The sequence below is a fragment of the Amphibalanus amphitrite genome, unplaced genomic scaffold (assembly GCF_019059575.1).
Source record: "Amphibalanus amphitrite isolate SeventyFive unplaced genomic scaffold, NRLGWU_Aamphi_draft 001571F_arrow, whole genome shotgun sequence".
Taxonomy (NCBI): Eukaryota; Metazoa; Arthropoda; class Thecostraca; order Balanomorpha; family Balanidae; genus Amphibalanus; species Amphibalanus amphitrite.
In genome coordinates, this window is record NW_024883064.1 from 109,557 (window position 1) to 133,531 (window position 23,975).

At 51.8% G+C, this 23,975-nt stretch overlaps 1 protein-coding gene across 1 annotated transcript in view; it reads right to left on the bottom strand.

Moving 5' to 3' along the window:
* Positions 1–23,975, bottom strand: part of LOC122373911 — a 92,137-nt gene that overhangs the window by 62,462 nt on the left and 5,700 nt on the right. The window contains exons 3-5 of the mRNA XM_043352365.1: positions 12,108–12,190; positions 11,538–11,672; positions 10,832–11,265 (exon numbers count right to left, since the gene is read on the bottom strand). Of these exons, the coding sequence (XP_043208300.1) occupies positions 10,832–11,265; positions 11,538–11,672; positions 12,108–12,190 (652 nt within the window). The remainder of the gene's footprint in view (positions 1–10,831; positions 11,266–11,537; positions 11,673–12,107; positions 12,191–23,975) is intronic.

The following is a 23,975-nucleotide window of genomic DNA, read 5'->3' on the forward strand; positions in this document are numbered from 1 at the left end:
AGCGTTTGTCAGAGCGAAGCACACTGGCGAGGATACAGTGCGGTAATAATGCCCACTGCTGCAAAACGCCGCGGTGGTCCATGGTCGTGTGGGGCGAATGTCAAGACGAAACGTCCCGGGAATTAGTTAGAGTCGGCGCAGTTTCCAGCGCAGTCCGGGTACAATGGGCTCTAAAAGGCCGGCAGACAGTCCGACTGCGGGTGGCGTGGACCGTGGACGCAAGACGCAATATGGTAAGCAAACTTCATGTGAAAATGTAATAATAGAGGAAATAGTGATTAGTGATAGCACCAAATAAGAGAGAAAAAATGTTCAACTTGTGGGGAACACTAAACATATAGGCAACATGAAATTGCAGAGGCAGTAATCACCGAAAGTTTAATATTTTGGGAGCATGAAGCGGAGGTTCACATCAATCCCTTCGATCGTCGATCAGCAGCCTACGGCGATATCCCGGATAAAACTAAACAGTTAACAAACATGCCATCAAAGGTATAATTAACTCATCCCATTTCACAGACGAGTCGTCAATTCATTTCTCCTCAAAACGGTTTCAATCTTCTTCTTTTAATGCCACTTCCTAAGATCAATTTCTTAAGCATCTCCTTTTATCCCCCCTTCCCGGCCCACCCACTTACTCTAACGACGTCCCCGCCTGCTCTATTCCCGTACGTGCCGTAACGACCACACGCCGCCGCTGTCCCGTCACATGCGTTATGCAGTGTGTCGCCAAGTCACGTTGCTTCGTAACGACGCCGTCACAACGCGGAGTCGACCTCTCGACCGGGGCGGGCCACCTCCGCCAAGCCCGGCCAACAATCATAACATGAGGACTCAGCTCACGGCGCACTAGCAACCCAATCGGTGGAGTGTTCTACCGGCGCTCCCCAGAGGATCGCCCGTGACGTCACAGGCGCACTGTGTGACGTCAGAAATGAGTCGTCACCGGCCGGCTCGTTCCGGCTGCGGTGCGATTACGGAGGGACTGGGCGGGGAGAGGGCGGGGTGGAATTAGCGGGGCGGGAGGAGAGGGTGAGGTCAAGAGGAGGTTTGGGTCGAGTTGGACGCGCCAAAGGCCGCAGAGGAGGGATACAGTTTCCGGTAGGATTTCACGCGGTCATGGTCACGATAGCCGTGGGAGCCATGAGAATCATTGAAGCCATGAGCCATGGGAGCCCTAAGCAATTCCAGTCGGCGGGCTCACGACAACGTCGGTCAGAGTTCGCGCAGTTCTGCCCCGAGCCCCCCCCCCCCCTCAGCCTCAGATTCCAGAGCGCCCCTGACAGCAATCGTAATGGACCGGGCTGGTTCACGGACCCATGAAATTGGCCCGGGCTGGGTCACCTATTTGTGCAAACGAATGGAACACCAAATGCATTTGGTCAGAGAACACCTGAATCGAAATGACAAAGTTGCCTTCAATATTTCATATTCGTTTCAATTTAATAGCATTTCATACAATCTGATTGACTTTCATATCATTATATTAGTCCATCAGCAAGCTAGCCTCCCAGTGGCTTTACCGAGTTGGACCTGCTCTAAGAATCGCCACCATACCAGGCCGGGCTATGGGCTGGCCGGCCCGTTCTGAGCACCATCTCTCGCCGCCCGGCGCCCGCGGGCCGTTTGGAGTCGGGTCGACGGCAGCCAGGCGGGCGGCGCCCGGGCCGGTGACGGCGACCGGCCGGGCGGGGGAGTCGCGCCGCGCGCGCCCGCCGCGCCACCTCATTAATCGGCCAGCGTGACAGCCCGGGGGCGCATCAGCGAAGGAGACGTCCGCCATTATCTGGGCTGAAACCAGAGCGAGTGGCAAAAAGGCGGCTGTGCGGCCCATCCATCACCCAAACACTCGGTCGGCCCGGCCCGCCCAGACGGGCCGCCCAGAGAACACGCAGCGGCGCCACGAAATACGGCCCGCAGGCCAGGGAAGGGTGGTGTTCGGAAATTCACTGGTGATGTTCGGAAATTCACTGGCTGCTGAGTGGAGGATGTGTCTCCTTGATTTTCGGAACTCCGAGCTGGGATATGGTATGCAAAAGCCATGGCACGAACATGCACCACTTTTAAATCAACTCCTTTCAAAAGTTGTCTCTCACGTTGTTGCAGTTTCCGTGCAGTTACCACAGTATTCAACCACTAAGTTCAACTGCTGTTTGTGAAACCCGTTTTTCATAATCAGACCGAGTTTGTGATAACGCCGAAAAATTGCTACAAGCTATTTAGTTACATTTAGTGGCAATCAATCATATTCATGAAGAGTGTAGACATAAACATCTCCAATTTCCTTCTTCGTTGTGCATTATTTTGATGATATAAGTAGCACACCCCGCCAAGTTACCAATGGTTTGCTCCAAAAATAGTCTGGCCCATATCCGTCGCTATTTTTTCCGTACGGTACTCTATCATTTCATTTCTTGTGGCCACTCCCTAGTTCAATTTGCGTATATCACAACCATCAAAGGATTTCCGAGAGTCATCAAAGTTTATGTCGGACCACCCTTTGATCCACCGGCGACCGCCGAACGTTATCATCATGAGAGCACAATGCTGAAAGCATCGCCTGTCATAGATCATCTTCAGTCGTTGGACCGACAAAGCCCGACACAATACGCTCTCTGCTGCGGTTATTTCTCAGCGCGCCACGGTGCGGCGCGCACTTGATGGCGTTATCTGTGCCGGCGGACACAGCACGGGGCCTCCATTAGGGCCCCGACGCTCCCCCTCCGCTATAGACTAGACACGCGTGGCCCTGACTCCATTCCGGGCCGGGAGGAGCAGAAAGGGGAATGCACGGCTGATGCAGTAGCAGCTCGCGGTGAACGCCATAGCGGATCCCGAACCGCAAAAAATCCGCCCCGAGCTAAAGGAGGAGGCAGTCAGACACGTAGGGGAAGGTGGGGTAAGACGGACCAGCTAAGGTTTGAGGCCGCATATCTTGCTACACTGCTCTCGTAATTCATATTATTTATAGTCTTCGGAATGCTCAATCCTTCCTCTGTTGATATGTGTAAAGACTAAATTTCAAATTAAAGACACCTAGGTGGTGGATGCTCTTAAAGAGGGACATGTCAAAAACTCAGACAAGAAAAAACGTGGGGTAAGACGGACCACCCAGCAGTGCCTGCTATCCGTTCATGTGTGTTACACTTCTGCTCTGTACTCTTGTAAGAAAAAGTAACCAGAATGGTAAAATAACAAAATGAGCCTTTATTCTTTACTCATGTGTGATGGAAGTGCAGCTAAAAGCTGGGAACATGTGTGTTGATTGTCGTTTGGCATGAATGCATGCTAACTGAGCACTTGCATGCATGGCTCACATGCAACAAAGACTCCTTCCTGAAAAATTAGCTTACTTAAACTTGTGTCAATGTCTTGGAAAAGAACTTTCCATATGCAGGGTACAATGGACCACCACAGGGTAAGATGGACCACAGTGGTCCGTCTTGTCCCAAATCTAAATTCTGTCATTATCATGACGTATATGTCAAATAGCCCAACATTGCAAAACCTTGCCTTTCCTAAAGTGTGACTATAACTAAGTTTATAACTTTGTTCTTCACAGTTAAGTGCAAATTAGAAACTAATCATGCAAGAAAAGCGCCGTAATTGAATCACCCGTAGACCTCTTATATTAGATCGGTTTGACGAAAAACAACATTTTTCTCAATAACTCAAAAGCTATGCATCCTAGCAGCATGAGCTCAAGGTGGCCATTGTTACGAAGGAAAACAAACATAGTGAGTGCATAAAGCAGTAGATAACAGCAGCGGTTCGGCCGGGAGGGCTGGTGGTCCGTCCTGCCCCGCTGGGCCGTCTTACCCCACCTTCCCCTATCTGGCGTGTCAGACTGTGCAAATAGACGCAAACAGAAAAGCTTACGGAAACTGCACACGACCAAACCAATAACCACGCGGAGACAATGTCTTCATCACGCAACCAGTGCAATGTACATTACGCCGCTCTTGGCTGAAACAAATAACAATTGAATGGGAAATTATCCAGCCAATCAGGCAATGATTATGCTAGCCCAAAAATTCTGGGATAGTGCTAACAACGACCTAGACAGTTTTCCATGAAAATAAAATAAACATGTGGAAATTCAAAGGTATCAAACTGCTCCATGATTTAACACACGAGGTCGACATCTCAATCGACCTGGGCCTCAGGAAGTCAGCATTCAGCAGGCCTGTAAGGCCAGAGGTGAGAGATACCGGACGTGCGTTACTAATTCACACCAGTGCACCAGTGACGCTCACAGAGCCCCGAGCCCCACTCACAGCCTCCTCCACTCTCCCAAGTTTCATCCATAACACAACACTAAATGGAGCCGAAGGGAGTTTCCACAGTGAGGTAATGCTGTACTACAGGTGCGACAGAACGATAAACAGTAAACACTTTGACGGCTGGTGAACACGACGTGAAATTGGGACGCAGATGGCAGCACAAAGGGAGGAGGGAGGGATATGTAAGTTAACAAAAACAGGATAAAACAGGGCACGAGTTTACGCAAGTGGTGAATATAGCGTATGTGCGCTCCGAATGGATAAAACATGCGGTCAATTTGACCAAGCGCCGTAATTCACCGACCCCAAAAAAACGTTTTTGAAAAAAGAAAGATATTGTTTTAGCTTCAATTTCAAAACACACCTTGGATTCAAGACTATGTATGCTAGGTGACGACAATCATCTTCAGCAGACACCATCAAATCCCATTTGCACAGCATCGGGTGTCTTGAAAACTCACCTACCTACTGTTTTTAGGCCAGTCAAACTTGGTCAGCGAAACCCACTAGCAATCATGATGAAAATATTTTGATGAAAATATTTCCACCTGGCGCACTACAATGCCTGAGAAAGTGAGCAATGAGCGTCAAACAAGAAACTTTTGAAAATCACCCAAACCGCACGTAGCAATCGCCAGCTGTCAGGCACCCGCAGAAGTAGACTGCACCGCAGTGCAGCCATGCCGTGCGGGACCGTCTACATACAGTAAAGCGAACCGCAAGCAACGCACAGCCTGGTCGGAAAAGCGAAGAATGAGACCCTCAAAGGAGACAGGGACCGGGGGAGCTTGCAGCTCAGAGAAAGAACAGGAAGGTAAGACTAAAAAAGGGAACGAAAAAAGACGAATAGGTACAAAAAGACATTCATAATATTCAAGCATCGGACAACCAGCAAGTTATCGAAATGTTTGTATGTAGTTCAGAAACGCTGAGAGCCAACCATAAAAATGAATTTTCTCTTTTTGGGGTAAGAAGCAATCACTGCGAATTCCCATGCAAATTAGGATGCCGACAGCGTGGGCTGAAATAACACACACGGATCGCGCCACAATTATGTAAAAGAAAAGCTGGCACACCAGCACTGTAAACCAAATTGACAAGTCTTGTGTAATATAACCAATCATCTCTTGGTATGTTTACCAACTGATACTTTTCAAACAAGCCGTTGTCTGGTGCATTGCTTGTCAGATGACAACTACGAGTCAATAGTTACTATGCACACCAACTTCTCAGTATCCAGACCAACTCTACATTTGTTTCAACGTTTGTTTCTTAACCAGTTTTGGAAACTTGTTGCCGCATGGTTATTTAACCGGCGCCTAACTTGTACTGGTCAGCTGGTCAGCATACACATGGTCAGCTGCGCCCGTGACGTCAGACTTGGCGGACCAATCAGCGGTCGCCGTCCGGCCCCGGCGCGGCGGTTTCAAACCGTTCAAACCAGCAGTTGTCGCGCGGCCGCCGTGCAGCATGGATCAGCGACGAGGGCTGTTCCAGCATTTGTGCAGTAAAAAGTGAAATCTGTGAACTGTGGTGTTCGTGCTGTGAGTGAGGCCCGCTCTGGCCTGCGGGACGCACTAATCGTGCCTATACCCGCGGTCGAGACGCCTCCCTTCCCCTGCGCGCGCAATGTAAGTGGGCCAGACCTTTGCATGCACATGTGAGCAGATGTTTTGCGGTCGGTGTTTTTTATATATAAATACATTTATTTGCCTTTAATTCAACTCTTTGTATTTTTAACTTAACTGATGGACATATATGGGCTGTAAAAGCTAATCTGGTTGGCGATCATGCTTTATTCGAATTATCTGCGTGATCGTGCAACTGCCATGATTGTTATGGTCAATGTGGAAATATTCGTCATACGGGCATGTTATACTTCTGGCTTGATGCGATGCACAAAACCATGTTCTTCCACATACGCAGCAGTTCTTGCTTCAAAGACTTATATGCTGACGGTGCACGATAGGTATACCTTATACCTCATGCATTTACCACATCCATTCGAAAATATGCACTTGGAATTGTCTCCAGTGTGTCTGTGTTACATACTACGTGATGTAGGTACGTGACCGTAATAAATACTAATGATTCCAGAAACTTCCGAATGGATGTGGTGTATGCATTCATCGATTATATAACCCATCAGTATTTCGTTTCTTGTCAGCGCAAGCCTTTGAGCAATAACTGATGCCAGTCATGATTTTGTGCACCACTTCCAGCCAAAAAATGACCTGTCCGTATAGAAAATATTTCCTGAATCAGTATCGTGGCAATTGAAAACGAACGCGAATCGTAAGTTCTTAAGGTTATCAACGCAAACAAAGCGATTGTAAGGAAGAACAAGTTCGAACTGAGCGTTAGTACACTTACTTGTTGACAATTTGTAAACTAGCAATGCCCAGTCAAAGGCTAGTTCATCAACAAACCAGGGGTTGTTGAACCGACAAGGAAACGGCTATGCCTATCCAGAAGTTGGTAGGTTCACAAGGCCCAGACTAGTACTCAACAAGGTGACGCCTATGCGAATTGGAACCAAACTTGTAGACAAACTGTTAGTTTGTTAGCCAACACGCCTGGGGTTGGTGAATCGACAAGGTGACGCCTATGCGAATTGGAACCAAACTTGTAGACAAACTGTTAGTTTGTTGGCCAACAAGCCTGGGGCTGGTGAATCGACAAGGTGACGCCTATGCGAATTGGAACCAAACTTGTAGACAAACTGTTAGTTTGTTAGCCAACAAGCCTGGGGCTGGTGAATCGACAAGGTGACGCCTATGCGAATTGGAACCAAACTTGTAACAAGGAGCCAACTTGTAGATTTGGTTTACGGTGAGGGAGGGAATAAAGTGAGCTGAGAGTTGAGACGAGGCACCGGATCCGACTGGCAGCAGAGGCCGCGGTGGTCTGATGAAGGGCTCGGGGTGAGAAGTCCGACACAACAACAAACGGCCCGCCTGATTGGTATTTGTTTGCCAGCAGCTCCGGTGTCGGAGAAGCGAGCCAATTCGAATTGGCCCGCCTGGCCCCGGCGGCAGCGGCAGCAATCGGTCGGGACACGCGCCGGACGGTGTGAGCGTTGCTTAACAATCGGCACCAATGATTCGCAGAAATCCAGCGCAGAACTAAACTCGGTCCAAATGTCAACTAATACAGAAAGTCGGCCAGCAGTCAGCGTGACAGGCAACGATCACCAATCTGATGCATTGTTCGCACATCAGACCAACTTTACAGGCCAAGTTTTATCTGGATTCAGCGGAAACTTGCCGCCGGCGATCGCCGGGCCAGGTTAGCGGCACGACTAAACTTCGCCCGGCGGCAGCCTATTCAGCCGAAACTTCCCCCATGGCCAGTCAGCTGACAGGTACTGAGCGTCCCAAATTTCCAGTGTTCATAATACGATCGTACTAACGATGAGGCGACCGGTCGCCGCTCCCGGGAGCGCCGTCAACTTCGCCCGTCTGCCCGGCTCCCCTCGCGTGTGAGCGAGTCCGTCCATCCCGTTTCTGGTGGAAATCTGTTAGCGCGCCGTGCCTGGTGTTATGTCCGCGCGCGAGTTTGGCGCTCTGGCCCGCTCCGGAGCAGACAAGTGGCGCGAAAACAGATCAGCCACCCGTGGCCACTGCACGACACCGGGGCCGCCACCGCCGACCTAGACACAGAGCGGCCGGCCGGCGGTCGATGCAGCCAATTTCAGAACGTCAGTCATCTCGGTCCGCCAGAGAATATCGACCTCGGAGCGCCTTCGCGCGCACGCCAGGCCGCACTCGAAGATGGAAACAGATGGCCGCCCTTCAGCACAAGTACCGGCCGTTTCTGGGATTCTTCTGCGCGAGGCCTGCTCGTGACGCTTTCCAAGGTAGTTTTCGCGACTGCTATCTAGATAATAAATTCATCCTTGATGTGAAAACCTGAGATTATTAAACTTTCGCAAAACAGCTTTGATCTGTTGCGCAAACTTTATAAACTGACATTACGAAAAAAAATTCAAGAGGCGTAAGCGAATTAATCGTTTATGTCGCTACGCAGAAGGCAGCCAAATAAGAAGTTTACGTTAAACATGTTACGCCGATAAGAACGTCACAAGGGTAAGAAATTCACTATTTAAGATGAATTAGTTCGACTACAACACACAACATACGTCGAACCACATCAGAAGAAATAACAAACTTAGTGCATATTGCACCAAGAACAGTAGTTCTGCTTGGGATTAATACTAAATGCGACTTCTAATGAAAATGAAGAAAGTCAAGGAAAATCTGCTAGACAAATGTCGTTTCGACGAATTGTGTGCAAGCAAATGAAAAGCGCTCGTATACTTATTCAATGAACGATCTACTATCTTAAGTCGAGCAATCACATCGACATACCTGAGTCGTTTATTGGGTTTCACTGGCATCGCTAACTCGACACATTTCTCATTCATTTTGACCCGAGCCGAGAAAATTGCCTGTTTCGAAATGGAAATCAGCGTTCTATTAGGAACGGCCGACTTCCAATTAAAGGCCTTGTCCGGCTGAGAAGCTGTGGCGACGACTGGGGAGCGGGGTGGCGGAGGCGGAGGCGGGGCCGGGGGCGGGGGCGGCGGTCGCGGCCTTTGGCACGAGCCGCTGATAATGGATGGGGTGCGCCGCGCCGCGGAAGTCATCGCCGATAAAATAGAGACGACCGGGCGGCAATTATTCATGCCCGCTCAATGGCGTCGGGAGAGCAGACGACGGCCGACACTAGAGTCTCAACGAGCCATTGTCGGCCGGAGACGGGCCGACCTCATCCGGAGACGCCCGAGGAATTGGGAACAACCGATCACATATAAATGTATCTGTGCGTTTGATATCTCGGCTGTGTGAGTCTGTGTGTGCTTGGAAGGGTTTGCCTACATGAGAGGGTGTGGAGCACGGCATAAGAGCGGTGAGAGTGTAGGGGCTAACCACAGAGGGCGGAGGAAACAGAGTGGAAGGAATGAGATGGAGAGGAATCATTGTGCGTACTCAGTAGCTAATGGGTCCATAATCACATATGAATTGCAGATGATTGCGGGCTATGGTGGCGGCAAATGGACCTGTACGGCCTCCCTAATGCATTCCTCCACTAACAAGACTGCGACAGAGAGCTAGGTCACAATGCCACCCCATCCCGCCGTCCAATACCGGCCGTTTCCCGCGGCCAAACGTCCCCCGCTAGTGCGTATTTACGCGGCGGGGTCCGATTTAGGGCCAAATTTGGCGCCGGCGCGACACTGTCGGCGCGTCTCGGCCCTGTTTGCGGCGTGCAGCGGTGTGTGCCAGCCGATCCGCCCCACCAAACATGACACGGCCTGGAGAGACCCGTGAGAGCCGGGCCAGCTGGTCGGCTGCCTGGCGACCGGTCGGGCCGCCGAGCCGCCGGTATCTGGGCCCAGATCCGACAGCGGCCGGCCGGCCACTCAGGCTGTTTGGCTTCCTCCGCCGTCCGCCGAGCAACACTGGGATCTGATTTCAGGAGCCGGCCGGCTTTCAACAATCAGACCCCGGGCTGCTCTCTGCTTTTTGTTGGCGCCCTTCCGGATACTTTGAGCAGGCGCACTGTCAACAATCAGTACGTGCGTGGAATGTCAAAAAGCCGACCCGAATTCGGCTTATTTATTTTGCTGAAGAATTCAAACATGTATTCGCAGAACTTAGCATAGATGATGCTAGTTCTGAGGTAGTCTTGGGAAGTCCGGAAGCGTCTATTGTTCGTCCAATGCGTGGCAATCAGCCTGGGTTTCCCGGAATGTAGAACACTCTACCGGAATGAACTTCAAACACGTCGCATTGGATGAAAGGGCTCGTTAGGTTCGACAGCCGTGAGCTGAAACGCTCCTGAATTACTAATTAATCGTGTTGGAACAGTATAGTCCCACTTATGACATGTTGACACAGTTTAACGGCCGTCATTGGTATGCGATTGTATGTACTCGTGGAATATACGCAGCGAGTTAGGTAATTCATAGTCGTAATAATTACACTCACATCAGCAAACAGCTCAGCATCTCATCCAAACGTTGTGTAACGTTTGAAACACAAAGTAGTCGGCTTTGAAGCTAGCGGTCGTTGCTGAATCGTCAGACTCTAGCGATTAGTTTCTCATTCTCTTCCGTGAGGAGGTCAGGATCTAAAGCACCCGTGTCGATGTTGACAGTGCGCCACGGGGGACATCAAAGGTCGGAAATTCATTCAAACGCTACTCCGAGACGAGCGCCAGTTCTTCTGTCCGGGTGCTATACTAGTCGACTGACTCGAAAAATGTAGCACACATAGTAAAAATGTGGCTCTTTATGTCGGCAACCATATACATGCTGTGATTACACTTTTCATTACTTAAATGTGTTGCATTGATGGAATGAAGTAAGTACAATGTGTAGTACGTGTACAATGTACATAATGCCCGAAATCCCAGCCCAATCGAAGTTGTCAGTCGTGGAGTATCTAACGAGAACTCGCCCCACCGTATGAATGAGTACTGTATGTGCGTCACCACAATTGCACGTCACCACAATATCCCGGACCCATCATCCTCGTACTCACCATGGCGTAGGCAGTCTGTCCGTCGTCCGTGTGATCGCCCAGCTCGCCCAGAGCCGTCTGGTGATCGAGCTCCATCTGCTGCCGCCGACCTCGCTTCAGCGTCTCGCGGTGCATGTCCGAGCGACTGGCGTAGTTGACCAGCGCGAACTCGAGCATGGCGCCGAACACAAACATGAGGCACACGCCGGTCCACACGTCGATGGCCTTTGTGTAGGAGACGGGCGGCAGGGCGGCGTTGATGCCGGACGTCTGGGTGGCCATGGTGAGCAGCGTGGTGACGCCCAGTGAGACGCGCGCCGGCACGGCGTTCTGGTCCAGCCAGAACGACACCCACGACACGATCACCAGCATGCAGCAGGGCACGTAGATCTGGATCAGGTAGTAGGAGAACTCGCGCTTGAACAGCAGGTCCACCGTCAGGCAGCTGTACTCGCCTGGGGGTGGGCAGGGAGCGCGGCTCAGTGGGCAGCGGTGGGGAAATGCTCAGAATTGACTGCATGAGGGGAAGTGAGTATGTATAATAACCTCGAACAAAACATAAAGAGACCTGCATAATTGTGCATTTCTGCTCGTCTGAAGCGAAACAAAAGAAATGACGCGTTAGCAGAATGCCCGCGGTGAGCGACGCACATTAGGTAATTGAAAACATGGAGTCACGAGTAACCTGCAAAAATCGATTAGAGCACGGGACCCTATGAAACAGTACCTGTGTTTGTTTTGCTGTTACAATAGGCGGTCTGAAATTTCTCCAGTGTAAACCTTGGCAGATGAAGACCGTCGTCAATTTGCACTGGGTCATCTTCCTTCCACACAAATATCAAGTCATCCGTCTTCCAAGCATCTGGGAAGAAAGATAAATCGTGAAAATTTATAAAGGAAACGCTACACATACGGACCAGCGTTGTTAGCTTTGGTTCCGTTCCGTCAATTGCATTTTTGCGTAAGGCTGTTTTTATCCGTCTGAATTCACATATGTTGCCAAATTAGACTACTAATTGACGTTCACCATCTCTAAAAAGGGAAATGAGAAAACAAACAGTTGCGCTGTGCATCACTAATTGGGTTTTTGAGACAAAGTTAAGTCAAACAGTTCCGTTGAAAAAAAAATATTGACAATGCTTTTGAAGCAAGTTTCCGTCCCACACGGAGACTGAAGTAAAGCAGACCGACGACTTTCACCAAAACATTTAACGAGATAACTTAGTTTCTAGAAAGTTAACTCAACTAATCGTTTTGCTCCTCAACCGAAGAAACCCAAACTGTTTAAGACACTCACAGCTGGCCATTTTGAGCGAGCACGTCTGTTTGTCGAGCGGATAGAGCTTCAGGTCCATCGGACACGACAGTGTCAGCGATATCCTGCCAAACAGAGGGAGAGAGCACATTGTGAGAATGCACCGGTGCAGAGCATACAACACCCATAGCCGAACTTTGCGGTGTCAAGACACGAAGAAACTTCGGTCTGCTCGGATGACTTTTCCTGAAATGGTGTCGATGTTACTACCAATACATCCATTCATTTACACGTTTCATTACATTAATGCATTCTCTGAGACGAAATTGGAGCGCCAATGTCAATTTCTGTTTCCCGTTTGCGCCACGGACGTTCGCCCATTATCGCCTCATCGCGCGCGCTGCTGGGTGCTGAGTGTCGCTGACTGGGCCGACAGCTGCGACGCCTGCTAATGACGCACGCGACACGCGCGGCCACCCCGTGCGGCGTGCCGAGCCGCGGTGACGCCCGCTGACGTCGTCCGCTCGCGGAGTCACGACCCGCACCGTCCGGCCAGCCCTGACGGCCGCCGCTCAGCCCGCGCCGCCCGGCCGGTTTAAGTCTGCGCGCGTTATCGGGCGGCCGCTGCAAAAACGCCAGCGCAGTGTCCACATAAATCTGCCACGGAGGATGGACGGTCGACGAGCAGGGTCAACACTGCTCTCGGCGCCCCTTCGCGCCGCCGCCGGCGTCCCGGCAGTCCGCCGCCCGACCGGGGGCTCCCGCTAGCGTGTCGATCCGCCATCGGCGAGGCGGCGGCGAGTTATCCGTCCCGATACAAGTTAGGACTGGTAGAAACCAAACTGCCTGCAAAGTATCCTCGCTTTACTGCAAACGGAAGTCATACATATTCAAAGTTGAACTTGTTCAAAGCGAAGCTGTTGGGAGTTAACCTTTTGAAAACAAGGCGGCTGATGAGTGGGCTGCTCGTGCTCAGCATCACAGACAAGCGACAGCACGAGGGAGGGGAGAAGAAGAGGGAAACACGGAGGAACACCGTGTCCCTGAATGTATCAGAGGTCCCAAGTGCGCTATATAAATGACAAATAAAAAGCGATAATAAGTTGCATTCAAGCCATACCTGCCATTGGGTGCATCTGGTTTTTGTAAAGATTGCTTAGAAGACAAATAGCAAACATCATGAAGTTATGCCTAAGTGCTAAGGCCAAAGAAGGCGGTAAAGAGTTAAGTCCCGTTCGGCCCGTTCCTCGCGAATCATTTTGCCGCTATGCTACGGTAACCGTTCACTTTGTGAACGAGCATACTTATATTTTTGCCGTGCCAAGATGTCCGTCTAAAGCATAACTTTTTGTTTCTTCTTTTTTTTTAAATTCGTTAATTGACAAAGCCAGTGCCAGACATGTTCCTAAATTTCATACAAGCTAGAGCTGAAGAAAAGCCTTTCCACAGAAGAAAAGCCTATCTACACAAAAACAGCCGGTTAGAGCTCCTTCCGACTCCCGCTCTAGCGAATCGCACCTTTCCGCAGTTTGAATTGCGACCGGACGGCCGAAAGCCAAACGAAGAGCCGGGACACACTGTTGTGCATTGCTCGGGATGAAAGAACGCTGTTATCTTCAGGAACGGGCCACAGGGTGTCCTCAGACGGAGCACAAACACATTTAGTCGCGACAAACCGGCAGCAGCCCGTTGTCGCAGCACCATTTCGCTGTCGTTGAACGAGCTAACACTCCGCGATTGGGGGACTCAGCACCGGCTCTCTGCTGCCAATTTCTTAAAGGCGTCGAGGGAAGATTCGATTGAGTAGGAACTCAAGAGACTAAAGGTCCAAGAAATCAGGTGGATCATTTAATTCACAGTCGGGTCGAAATTAGAAGAGAGAGAGAGAGAGAGAGAGAGAGAGAGAGAGAGAGAGAGAGAGAGAGAGAGAGAGAGAGAGAGAGAGAGAGAGAGAGAGAGAGAGAGAGAGAGAGAAAGAGAGAGAGAGAGAGAGAGAGAGAGAGAGAGAGAGAGAGAGAGAGAGAGAGAGAGAGAGAGAGAGAGAGAGAGAGAGAGAGAGAGAGAGAGAGAGAGAGAGAGAGAGAGAGAGAGAGAGAGAGAGAGAGAGAGAGAGAGAGAGAGAGAGAGAGAGAGAGAGAGAGAGAGAGAGAGAGAGAGAGAGAGAGAGAGAGAGAGAGGAATCATCGATTCTCTGGCCGTTAGGACAATTATTCTAAAAACAAGCGGTATGTTTTTGTCGTAAGGCCCAATCAAAGGACCAGCCTTCCTTGTTGATTGGACCCGCCCAAGGACCATCATATCCTTCTGAGTTTCTCCAACTACCGTCCCCTCTAGTGATGTCAATTACGGAAAATCGGAATACCGATACCAAACCAAATACCAACCAAAACCACGGGAAAATACCGAAACCAAACAAACTTGGAAACTGAGGGAAATACCAACTTTTTACCGATTTCTTAGCCTCTTATACATTAGTGAGGGCTTATGATACCAACAAAATACCAAACACATTACGATTGAAGTACCAAATGCCAAGTTGGTATCGGTTTGGTATCGGTATACCAAAAAGTTGGTATCCGATTGACATCTCTAGTCCCCTCTCAGCCTCATCCAAGAGCCGCCAGCCGCCATCTGTCGCGCGGTCAACACTAGGACGCCATCGTCCGTCTGCGAGCGGCATCATCAGCCGGGCGTCGTCGTAACCGGCGGCGCCCGGTCAGATTGTATTGTCGGCCGGGGAGCGGCCGTCGCCAGCGGCGCAGCTTGTCACTGAGTGGCAGCGTCCATCGGAGGCCGTCGAGACGGCCCGGCGCCGCGCCGGCCGACACATTGGCCGGTCGGGAGCGCGGTCCGGCAGCCGTTCACGGCCCTCTGCCCGCGGGCCGAGAGCCGTCCCCTGTGACCGCCGGCGGCCCGTTCGCTGAAGTGGCGGTGTTCAGCGCTGATCGGACGGCGCCGTGGCGGCGACTCGGGCGGCAGTGACGCTGATTACCTCCCGCCGGAGCGGCGGCCGCCCGGCAGACCCACTCACAAATAGCGGCGGCAGCGACCACGCCAGCAGGGTCGCGGTCGCACTGAAAGCCGTGCACCGCACATACGCTGCTGATTGCCTGGCGTTCGTCGCGGCTACTTGACGACGGCAGACAGCAGGTGGCGTCAGCACATATCCGGCTGCGCCACCAGCACTGCTCCTGACACAAGACACCGGCCTGAAAATAGCCCTCATCTGCCGCTCGGACTCACATTCCCAGCCAGCATATTGTGCCGGTCAGGGCGCTCCCGGATGGCCGCCAGGCATGGATGCAGTCAACAATGGCAACGCCTGTTCTATTCTAATATTAATAAACAGCTCACATTTGGCAAGCCAATAACGTACGCTTATATAAGCTCCTTCTTATGTAACGTTTTATATAAAGCAATACTCAGCGAGGAGCTTAATACAATACCAGTTGCCTTATTTTACCACCACACGAGATGACAGGTCAATATCTTCGGTAACTGTCACCTAAGAAAGGTCGTCGAATCGAAAACAGAGCCATTTCGGCATGCTCCATCAGCAAGCAGGACCGCCCAGCGCTGAAGACGCGACGCTTGTTGATGTCTTTCTCATATGCGGCATTTGGATGCAGATTATAAATAACACGACTGTTTGCGCTCGTCGGAAGGCTGATTAAACTCTGGGGTCATCAAGTTTTGTGGAACAAACATAACCGAACGGGAACAAACAGCGCGGGTGAAACATGAGGGAGTAAAACGAATTTGATCCTTGTGAGTTAGCGTTATTACATGCCATAAACTAGACACAGTAGGTTTTATTGGGCGTGTAAACAGGAGTTTAATGACGAGTCCAATTTCAGGGCCATTGTATTCCTGCTCCACGGACGTTTAATGGTTGCCGTGAACCTTTCTGCATGGTTTGAGACGATTTGTGAACAAGACAACAGACGGAACACTTCAAGTCTCATGTAACGTAGACTACTTCCTGTTAGACGGATGTATTCTTTTCACTTCAGAAAACACTTTGAGAATGAACTAAGCTATGAACTAAGCCCATCAGCCGCGACGAATTGCAGAAGTTCTCGCGCAGCACAACCGCGCGCATACAGCGCGGTTGTGTCATGTCATGTCATACAGCGCGCTGTATGACACTGAACGGTGACTGAAGAGTGGAGCAGGACCAACAAGCTATTCGCCCTCGCACATTACAACTCATTACAACTCAATCCAGTCCGCGTCCCTTCCCAGGGTTGGAGCCCACGCGACCCCGACTAGCCACCTTGGTAACCGGTGCCCAAACGTTCGACCAGCCCGGTCAGTCGAAACTTAGCGGGCGCCACTCGAACTCTGCGCATAATGCACGGAGCCGTTACGTGTCCAGCGTGTGGTCGTCAATCATCCAATGGTCTCGGGACTGGGGTAGAGAGCGCCGGGTCGCCGGGTCGCGCCGTTAGCCCTAATTTCGCACCGCACAAATCGTCGCTGCTATCGACGTACGACGGCGACATAATCACGACTCAATCGCACACATGACGAACGGGCTTGCAATCGGTGCGGCGCAAATTATGGTGAACAGATTATGTGGCGATTGACCGTCGGGGAGCGGGAATGGTATTGGGGCAGACTGACCACACCCGGGCCGGGCCCGATCGGAAAGGCACGGCCTGTTGAGTTACGAGTGTATTGCCAGGAATGGAAATTAGCGACCTCCCGATCAGTGCATCACGTGATCGATACACCAAGGAAAAAATCATACCACAGTATATACAGCCTCGTCCCGAGTTAAATCCTAAAATCAATGAAGGACACCAATCGACTAAGGATACCGCAAATAACTAGTTGTCCAAGGGTGAATGGGTAGACGCACGATAAGTCTTTACGGTTGGATGCTAATTTCTATCCAAGCTGCATTTCTCCATAATTCCTTTTCCACAAACCTAACACAATTCCAAGGCATTCACAAGCACAACCAACATTAAACTAGGTCAGAGTAGCACCATTCAATGTTGACTTTAATATGTTCAGCGCCTTGAATGATACTTGCTTTGTTCAAGTTGAGTTTGCAGGCATGATGTGACCCAGGTTACAGGAGCTGATTACGTTCTACCGAACATGGGTACTAGCAAACGTGGCTGTAATGCCGAGCGGAATTAAAATGAAACTGGTTTGAACAACAGCATGATTCTACTCAGAAATAAGCCCATCAGTGGCGCCACTTAAAACGAAATAAACCGTTCTGGCATTCAGCATTCGCCAGCATTACTTGGAGAAAAATAACAATAATAAAAGTGCGGAGAGCGCATAATGGAAAACTACTACGCTGAAAACTTTTTTTGGCAGATGAGTAATAATCGCTTAAAAATTATAATGTTAAAATACTTTAGCTGAAGCAAGCAGCCAGGAGCTCCCAGCCGGAAAGAATCCAGCTGGCTGGGATAGACGACTGAAAGCTGCCCAGCTCTAGAATGGTGCCATAACTTTCTGCTTAATTCTTGCAACTGTGCTTTAACCACTTTCAGAAACAAATGTCATGCATATATCGCGCACGAATGGAATGTTAAACACGACGATTTAGACATGGGCCGAATCGTCCAGACGGCCGCCGCCTGGCCCGACATTAGGCTGGTCATTTCTCAGGGGGTTAATTACGGAGCGAACCGTTACAAGACGGTCCCGGCATCTGTCTTAATATCGCCGCCGGCTGCCCGGAGAAGAGCGGCCACTCCATGCATTGTTCCCCAGAAGGACGGCGTCCGGGCTGTCCCGGCAAACGGAGACGGACGCCGGAGACGGCGGACGCGCCGCGGGAGGGACGTGGGGGCACGGATTGGAGGACCGAGGGAGGAATGTGGGAGGGCTGTGAGAAAACTGAGTGACGAAGATTGTCACTGAGTGTGAGATTGACGGAGTGTCAGATATATGTCAGGGCAGAGATTGGCGGAATATAGGAGAGCTGAGATTGGAGATGGAAGGCGAGAGAGCAGATACTCACGGACTGTGAGAAGAATGAAGTTAGACGAATAGTGAGAGAAGAGCCACTGGCGGACTGTGACTGAGTAGAATGAAGATGAATAGACCATGGGGCTGGTGAAAGAACATAGACTGAGTGAGTGTGTGTGTGTGTGAGAGAGAGAGAGAGAGAGAGAAAGAAAGAGAGAGAGAGAGAGAGAGAGAGAGAGAGAGAGAGAGAGAGAGAGAGAGAGAGAGAGAGAGAGAGAGAGAGAGAGAGAGAGCAATGAGGGCAGAGATTGGGCCTTGGGGGACAGTGAGTCAGTAATATAAAAATAAACAGACAGCGTGAGAACATCGATTGAGGACCGTGATTTACTAGACTGCGAGAGAACAGAGACTGACAGGCTGTATCTGTTCATTACCGGACTGTGAGAAGGCGGAGACTCACAGACTTTACCTGAAGCGAGACTGAAGACTGAGATTGAAACCCGAGCACAGACTGACACCAGAGGCTTGAAAGAAAGAGACCACTTCCACAGAGATTGCTACCACAGCAACAGGAAGCTCCGACCAGTCGACCTAGGACACTTGTTTCCACTCCGACTGACTCCGATTGCTTCTATAGTTCCATACTAACCCGGGACACGGTGACAGCGGGCCCGTTCGCACCAGACCGAAAGTGCTACCTCCTTCCCAGCCGAGGTAATCTGCCCGAGTGCGTCGTCCCACTCGCGCCAGACTCAGAGACGGCCGCTGCGGTCCCATGTCGCTCGTTAGAGTGCGCGATTATACAACGCAGGTGACCATTAACGGTGGTAATGTTACATTCAGTCTGTGCCTGACAATATCACCTCACCACCAACATTGCCAGCTATCCCTACCGCCAGTCCGCACGCAGGATGACCTCAGTTGACACAACCCCCGACCCGAGCCATTAGTTCTGACCCCGCAGCCGCTGAGCAGACCCGCTGGCCCATCATGCAGCCATCGATCGCTGACATACGCCGTAAGCTATTGGATAAATCACGCCAGGCGGACCCGGGCGCCCGGTCACACAAATGGCTTCCGTCAAACGAAAGGTCGTTTGACTGGCCGCCCTGTCACGCGAGATGCCGGGCTCCCCACACCGCCCGCGACGCACGGGGATTGAAACGGATCAGCCGCGGCACCTGCGCCCTTCGTTGTCATTCCAGCGAGACGTATCCATTTTTAGGCGGCTTTATATAACCCTTCCTGTGCCTTTTGCCATAATCGATGCACCTCTGCGCTCCCGCTGCCTCGGGCCCAGCGCTTCCAGCCATGGTGACTCGGCCTCCCCCATCCTCCCCCAGCCCCACTGACCCCAGCTGCGAGGTCACCCCATTCTGTCATGACCCGCCCCCTCTGTTCGTCGTCAGAGCGGCCGTTGTGTGGCGCGCTGCACGGCCTGAGGCGGCGCGGCCAGAGAGGATGGCCCGGCTATCAGCCGTAAAGGCCGACATCATGCCGCCGCGACCGCCTGCGCCCCTGCAGATACACGACCGGCCGACTTAAATCAAGCCGGGAATGTTGGGGAGACAGGAAGAAAAGGCGCAGCGAGCGGCGAGCGCGCGCATTTTTTCGGTGGCACAATGTGCGCGTGGGGATTGCAATATCAAGCGATAAAAGTCATGGAGGGAATATTGCTGGCTTAAACATATTGTAATATCGTGAAACTAATGGCTCAGCATACGACCATTAAATTAAATTTTAGCACTTTAACAAAGAAGGTCGTAAAGGCATCAACATCTATTCTACTGCGATGATGGAGCGCAAATGCGGAAAAGCGTCTCATCAAACTTCTAGATTCAGTACAATTTCCAGCGGGAAATGACCCCAAAAATATGAAAATCAAAGTAGAGCGCAGTGACACACCAGAAAAACACGGAAAAACCATTCTAAAAAATGTCGAACATATTGACCATGCATTATTTTTTGCTACTAAATGCGTCGATACACTCTCAGTTCTCCACATGCCGCTGACAATGGTTACACAGGCTTATAAGACAAACAGATCAGCGTCCATTTGGCCGGACGCGGCCGTCGACCGGCACTTCCACTCGCTCCGTCCATATCCCGCCGAGGTGTCCGCCCGAATTGAAGTGGTCACTGTGCTCTGAGCTGAGCTGGGCGGTCCGGAAAATCGCCAGATCATACCCGTGGAGGCCCTAAAGAGCCGACCGAGCTGCAACATATTGCCGATCGCACGGCAATTTTTCGACACGGACCATTTTGATGATGATTGTCGTAGCCGTTCTCAAATTTAGTACGTGCTCAGAGCTTAAGTCCATTATCATTATTCAGCGACATTGCCTACCTTGAGACAGGAAGCGGCGTCGTTGAAGAGGAATCATGCCCAAGAGATGTCCCGTAAATGCTGCCCAATGGGTCACTAGCAACCCCTATTTCCAGACGGCCGCAAATTAAGGCCAACACGATGTCAAATTAGGGAAACAAAAAGCCAAAGACAGATGTCGGGTGTCAGCCGGAGCACCGGCGGCGTCTATCTCACTATCTCACCCTACGGCTCTCCCAGTGTTTCCCACCGCGCTTTATCAACGGCAGCATCATTTCATCTCCTCAGCAGGCAATTGCGCCATTTGGAAATTAATCCTGGGAAAAGCTGGCCGAAATATCGCGCCGGCGCCGCCGCAAGAGAGCAAAAATAAGACGCGCTCGTAGACAACAAACACTGGCGCCGGTTTTTAGAGCGGCACCATCTGTCTGCGCCGGCGTTAGATCAATGCTGCGGACCGTTTTTCACTGGGCCCGTCCACGCTACCTCGCTGCTCTGACGCCGGGCCTGCGACCTGACGCTCCCTTCACTCGCTGCCGCCGCCGACCACAGCAGATTCGACATCGTTTGATGTTCGCCAGTCGGCAGCCGGCCTGATTTCGGACATCAGTGCACTTTTACCGAATCAGCTGGTCTGTGGTGAATATTGACACAGCCAGAACACTGAGCGGCTGGAGTGATCACAGCCGGCGATCTCATCTCTGGAACTAATTTAATCAATCCCGGCAGCGGACTGTGACCTTCACAGTTTGGCTGATCCCATCTCTGTCTCCGTGACATGAGGCTGCGCTGCCAATGTCCGACCGTCTGAAGGGCAGTCGCGTCACACCAACTCCAGCCGCTGCCATCAGACAGAGACCAACAGCCGGCGCAGACCGGCGCTCAACAGTCGGCCGCCGCCGGCGATCATAGCAGCCGGGTAACGGGTCCGCTATCCGCCGCCGCCGGGCCGCTGAGGCGATCGCGGCGCGGCACAATCGCCCGGCGTCGCGGCCGGCTCAGCGGCGTCGTAAACGGCGGCGGCGCGCCGCCAGTGCCGCGCTCCAACGACGCTGGCCACTCGGGCCGCAGTCGGTCGCGCTGCTTTACGACCGCTCTGGCAATCTTTACAGCGCCGGCGGGGAGGCCGCGCCGTCTGCCCGACCTCGACCCGGCTGCTACACCCCGCCGACCGGTGACGTCACCGCTGGGCCGTGTTTCTGTGACGTCACCGGCGCTCTCATGACGCCACTGGAGCGCCGCCGTCGGACCGGATCAATCCGCCCCGACCGCCGAGCATGTTTGGAGTAATTCGGCGCCGGTGCCGAGGAGCCTGTTCGGTCCGTCTCCCGCCTCTCGAAATAATAGCGTGGTAACACATCGGCGGCCGGCACGGCCCTCCGCCCGTCCGCAGACGCGCGCGCGACAATCCCACCGGAGGATTAATCAAACAACCGATGCGGCCGGTCCCGACACTTATGAAAGGGCCGCCGGCTGTTCTCATATCCATATCGGCTGCAGTGCTGCGGCGAGCGGTGGCCCCGGGCCGCAGCTGGGCAGCCGGGCGGGCGGCGGGCGCCGGCCGCGCCCAGCCCATCTGCGTGCGGCCCAGCAGAGCCGGGATTTGTTGCGAGTCTGGTCGGCGCGGCGGTGGCCGGCCGCACTGCCTGTTGACACCCCACCGGCGGATCGGACGGTGACAGCGCGGCCAACGGCGGCGTGAAGGGATGACGGAGGCGGAATGGGAAAACAGCGCCCGACGCGATGACAAGGAGGATGGAGAAAGAAAGGGATAGGAGATAAAAGCGAATGAAACGTGAACAATGAAAACAAGTTATTGGGGCAAGAAAATGCGACGAGAAAAAAAGATGGCGCGATAAATAAACAAAAGAAAATAAGACAAGATGCGGAGCGGCAACACAACAAAGTGTGTCCCCGAGCAATAGCAACGAAACCACGGAGACTCGGGACATTTATATGAAATGGAGACGATCATTTTCGTTTGACATCGGAGATACGAACTTCGATACGGATGTCATCTTCCTGGATGAAATCTATAGAGTGGCACTCATCAATCACAATAAGTAACCTTATCTCCGACAGTACAGATGACCTGCTCTCAAAACTCAGGATCGAGACAAAAGAAGCCATCGAAGTTTGGCCCGCCCCAAGCGCGCGGAGCCCGATTTCGGTCCATCCGGCACAGCATACCATCCCAGGCGTTCACTACTGCTGCCACCTAGGGACGAGTATACAAGCTGCCAATCGCAGCGCGCGCTCCGGACAATGAACACGAACATTGAACCGCCTGACGCCACAGCAGCCGAGAGTATCTGCATAAATTAGCATTAATTGACTGCGACAGGAGGCCGACAGCGGTGGGACAAATCGGTGAAAATGTAGTGTACGTGGAACTGATCATGTCAAAATCTACCAACTCAGCCCGGAACAATCGCTGTCAACCAACCAGGTCCAGTCAACAACCCCAGCATTAGGATTTAGGTATACCTGCGACTGAAACTTAGGTAAGCAAGCTGTGGAAATTGACTATCAGGACTGACAAAAGACGAAACTGAAGCGATTAGCTGCGTAAAAAAAGATAACGGCAAAAGCAAATGTCTGAATGCGTGAAGTAATGCCCAATCTGGAAAAGCATCACGTTTTTTATTACAAAACTAGACAAACAAGATGGGTTAGCATATACAGTGATAAAATATAATGACAGCTTGAAATAGCATTGGGAAGATAACTTGGATTGGCAGAAGATAACCAAGAAACTAATCTAGTTTCAACATGACGCAGAGGAAAGAGCAACTTTACAATTTACATACCATACAAACGAATTTCCATCACCCAGGCCAAACACGCAGTCGGCCAGCAGCAGCATCCCTCTGACAAATAGCTTCACCGAACAGCGGTCCCGTAACGCCTCATTGCACCGCGCCGGCGGCCGGCCGTTTCGGGCCCCGCGGCACACACGCACCACTCAGCATGGCTATCTGTCCGAACTCAGCAGAACGCAGTGTCCGGCGAAAACACCATTTGTTCGGAGCTGAGCGGAGCGAGGACATCTGTCCTCAGCAGTTTACCGCACTGGTCGGTGGAAGGGATAGTTAGTGGCAGGGCTGCGGAGTCGGAGTCGGAGTCGGAGTCGGAGTCGGTCGGAGTCGACAGTTGTGACCGGAGTCGGAGTCGGAGTCGGAGTCGATTTTAGAAACCCGAGCCGGAGTCGGAGTCGGAGTCACCGAAAATCTGTCGACTCCGCAGCCCTGCTAGGTCTGCGGAGTCGGAGTCGGGAGTTGGAGTCGGTCGGAGTCGACAATTCTGCCGGGAGTCGGAGTCGGAGTCGGAGCTGGTTTTTGAAAGCCGGAGTCGGAGTCGGAGTCGGAGTCGCCGAAAATCCATCGACTCCGCAGCCCTGGTTAGTGGAGACAGTTTGACATTTCGGAGATATCAGATAGGTCAACAGACTCTTCTGATAGCTGGGGTCGTGAACCACATCGGCTGGGAGGAGTGTGGTAACGAGAGAGAGAGAGAGAGAGAGAGAGAGAGAGAGAGAGAGAGAGAGAGAGAGAGAGAGAGAGAGAGAGAGAGAGAGAGAGAGAGAGAGAGAGAGAGAAAGAGAAAGAGAGAAAGAGAGAAAGAGAAAGAGAGAAAGAGAGACAGAG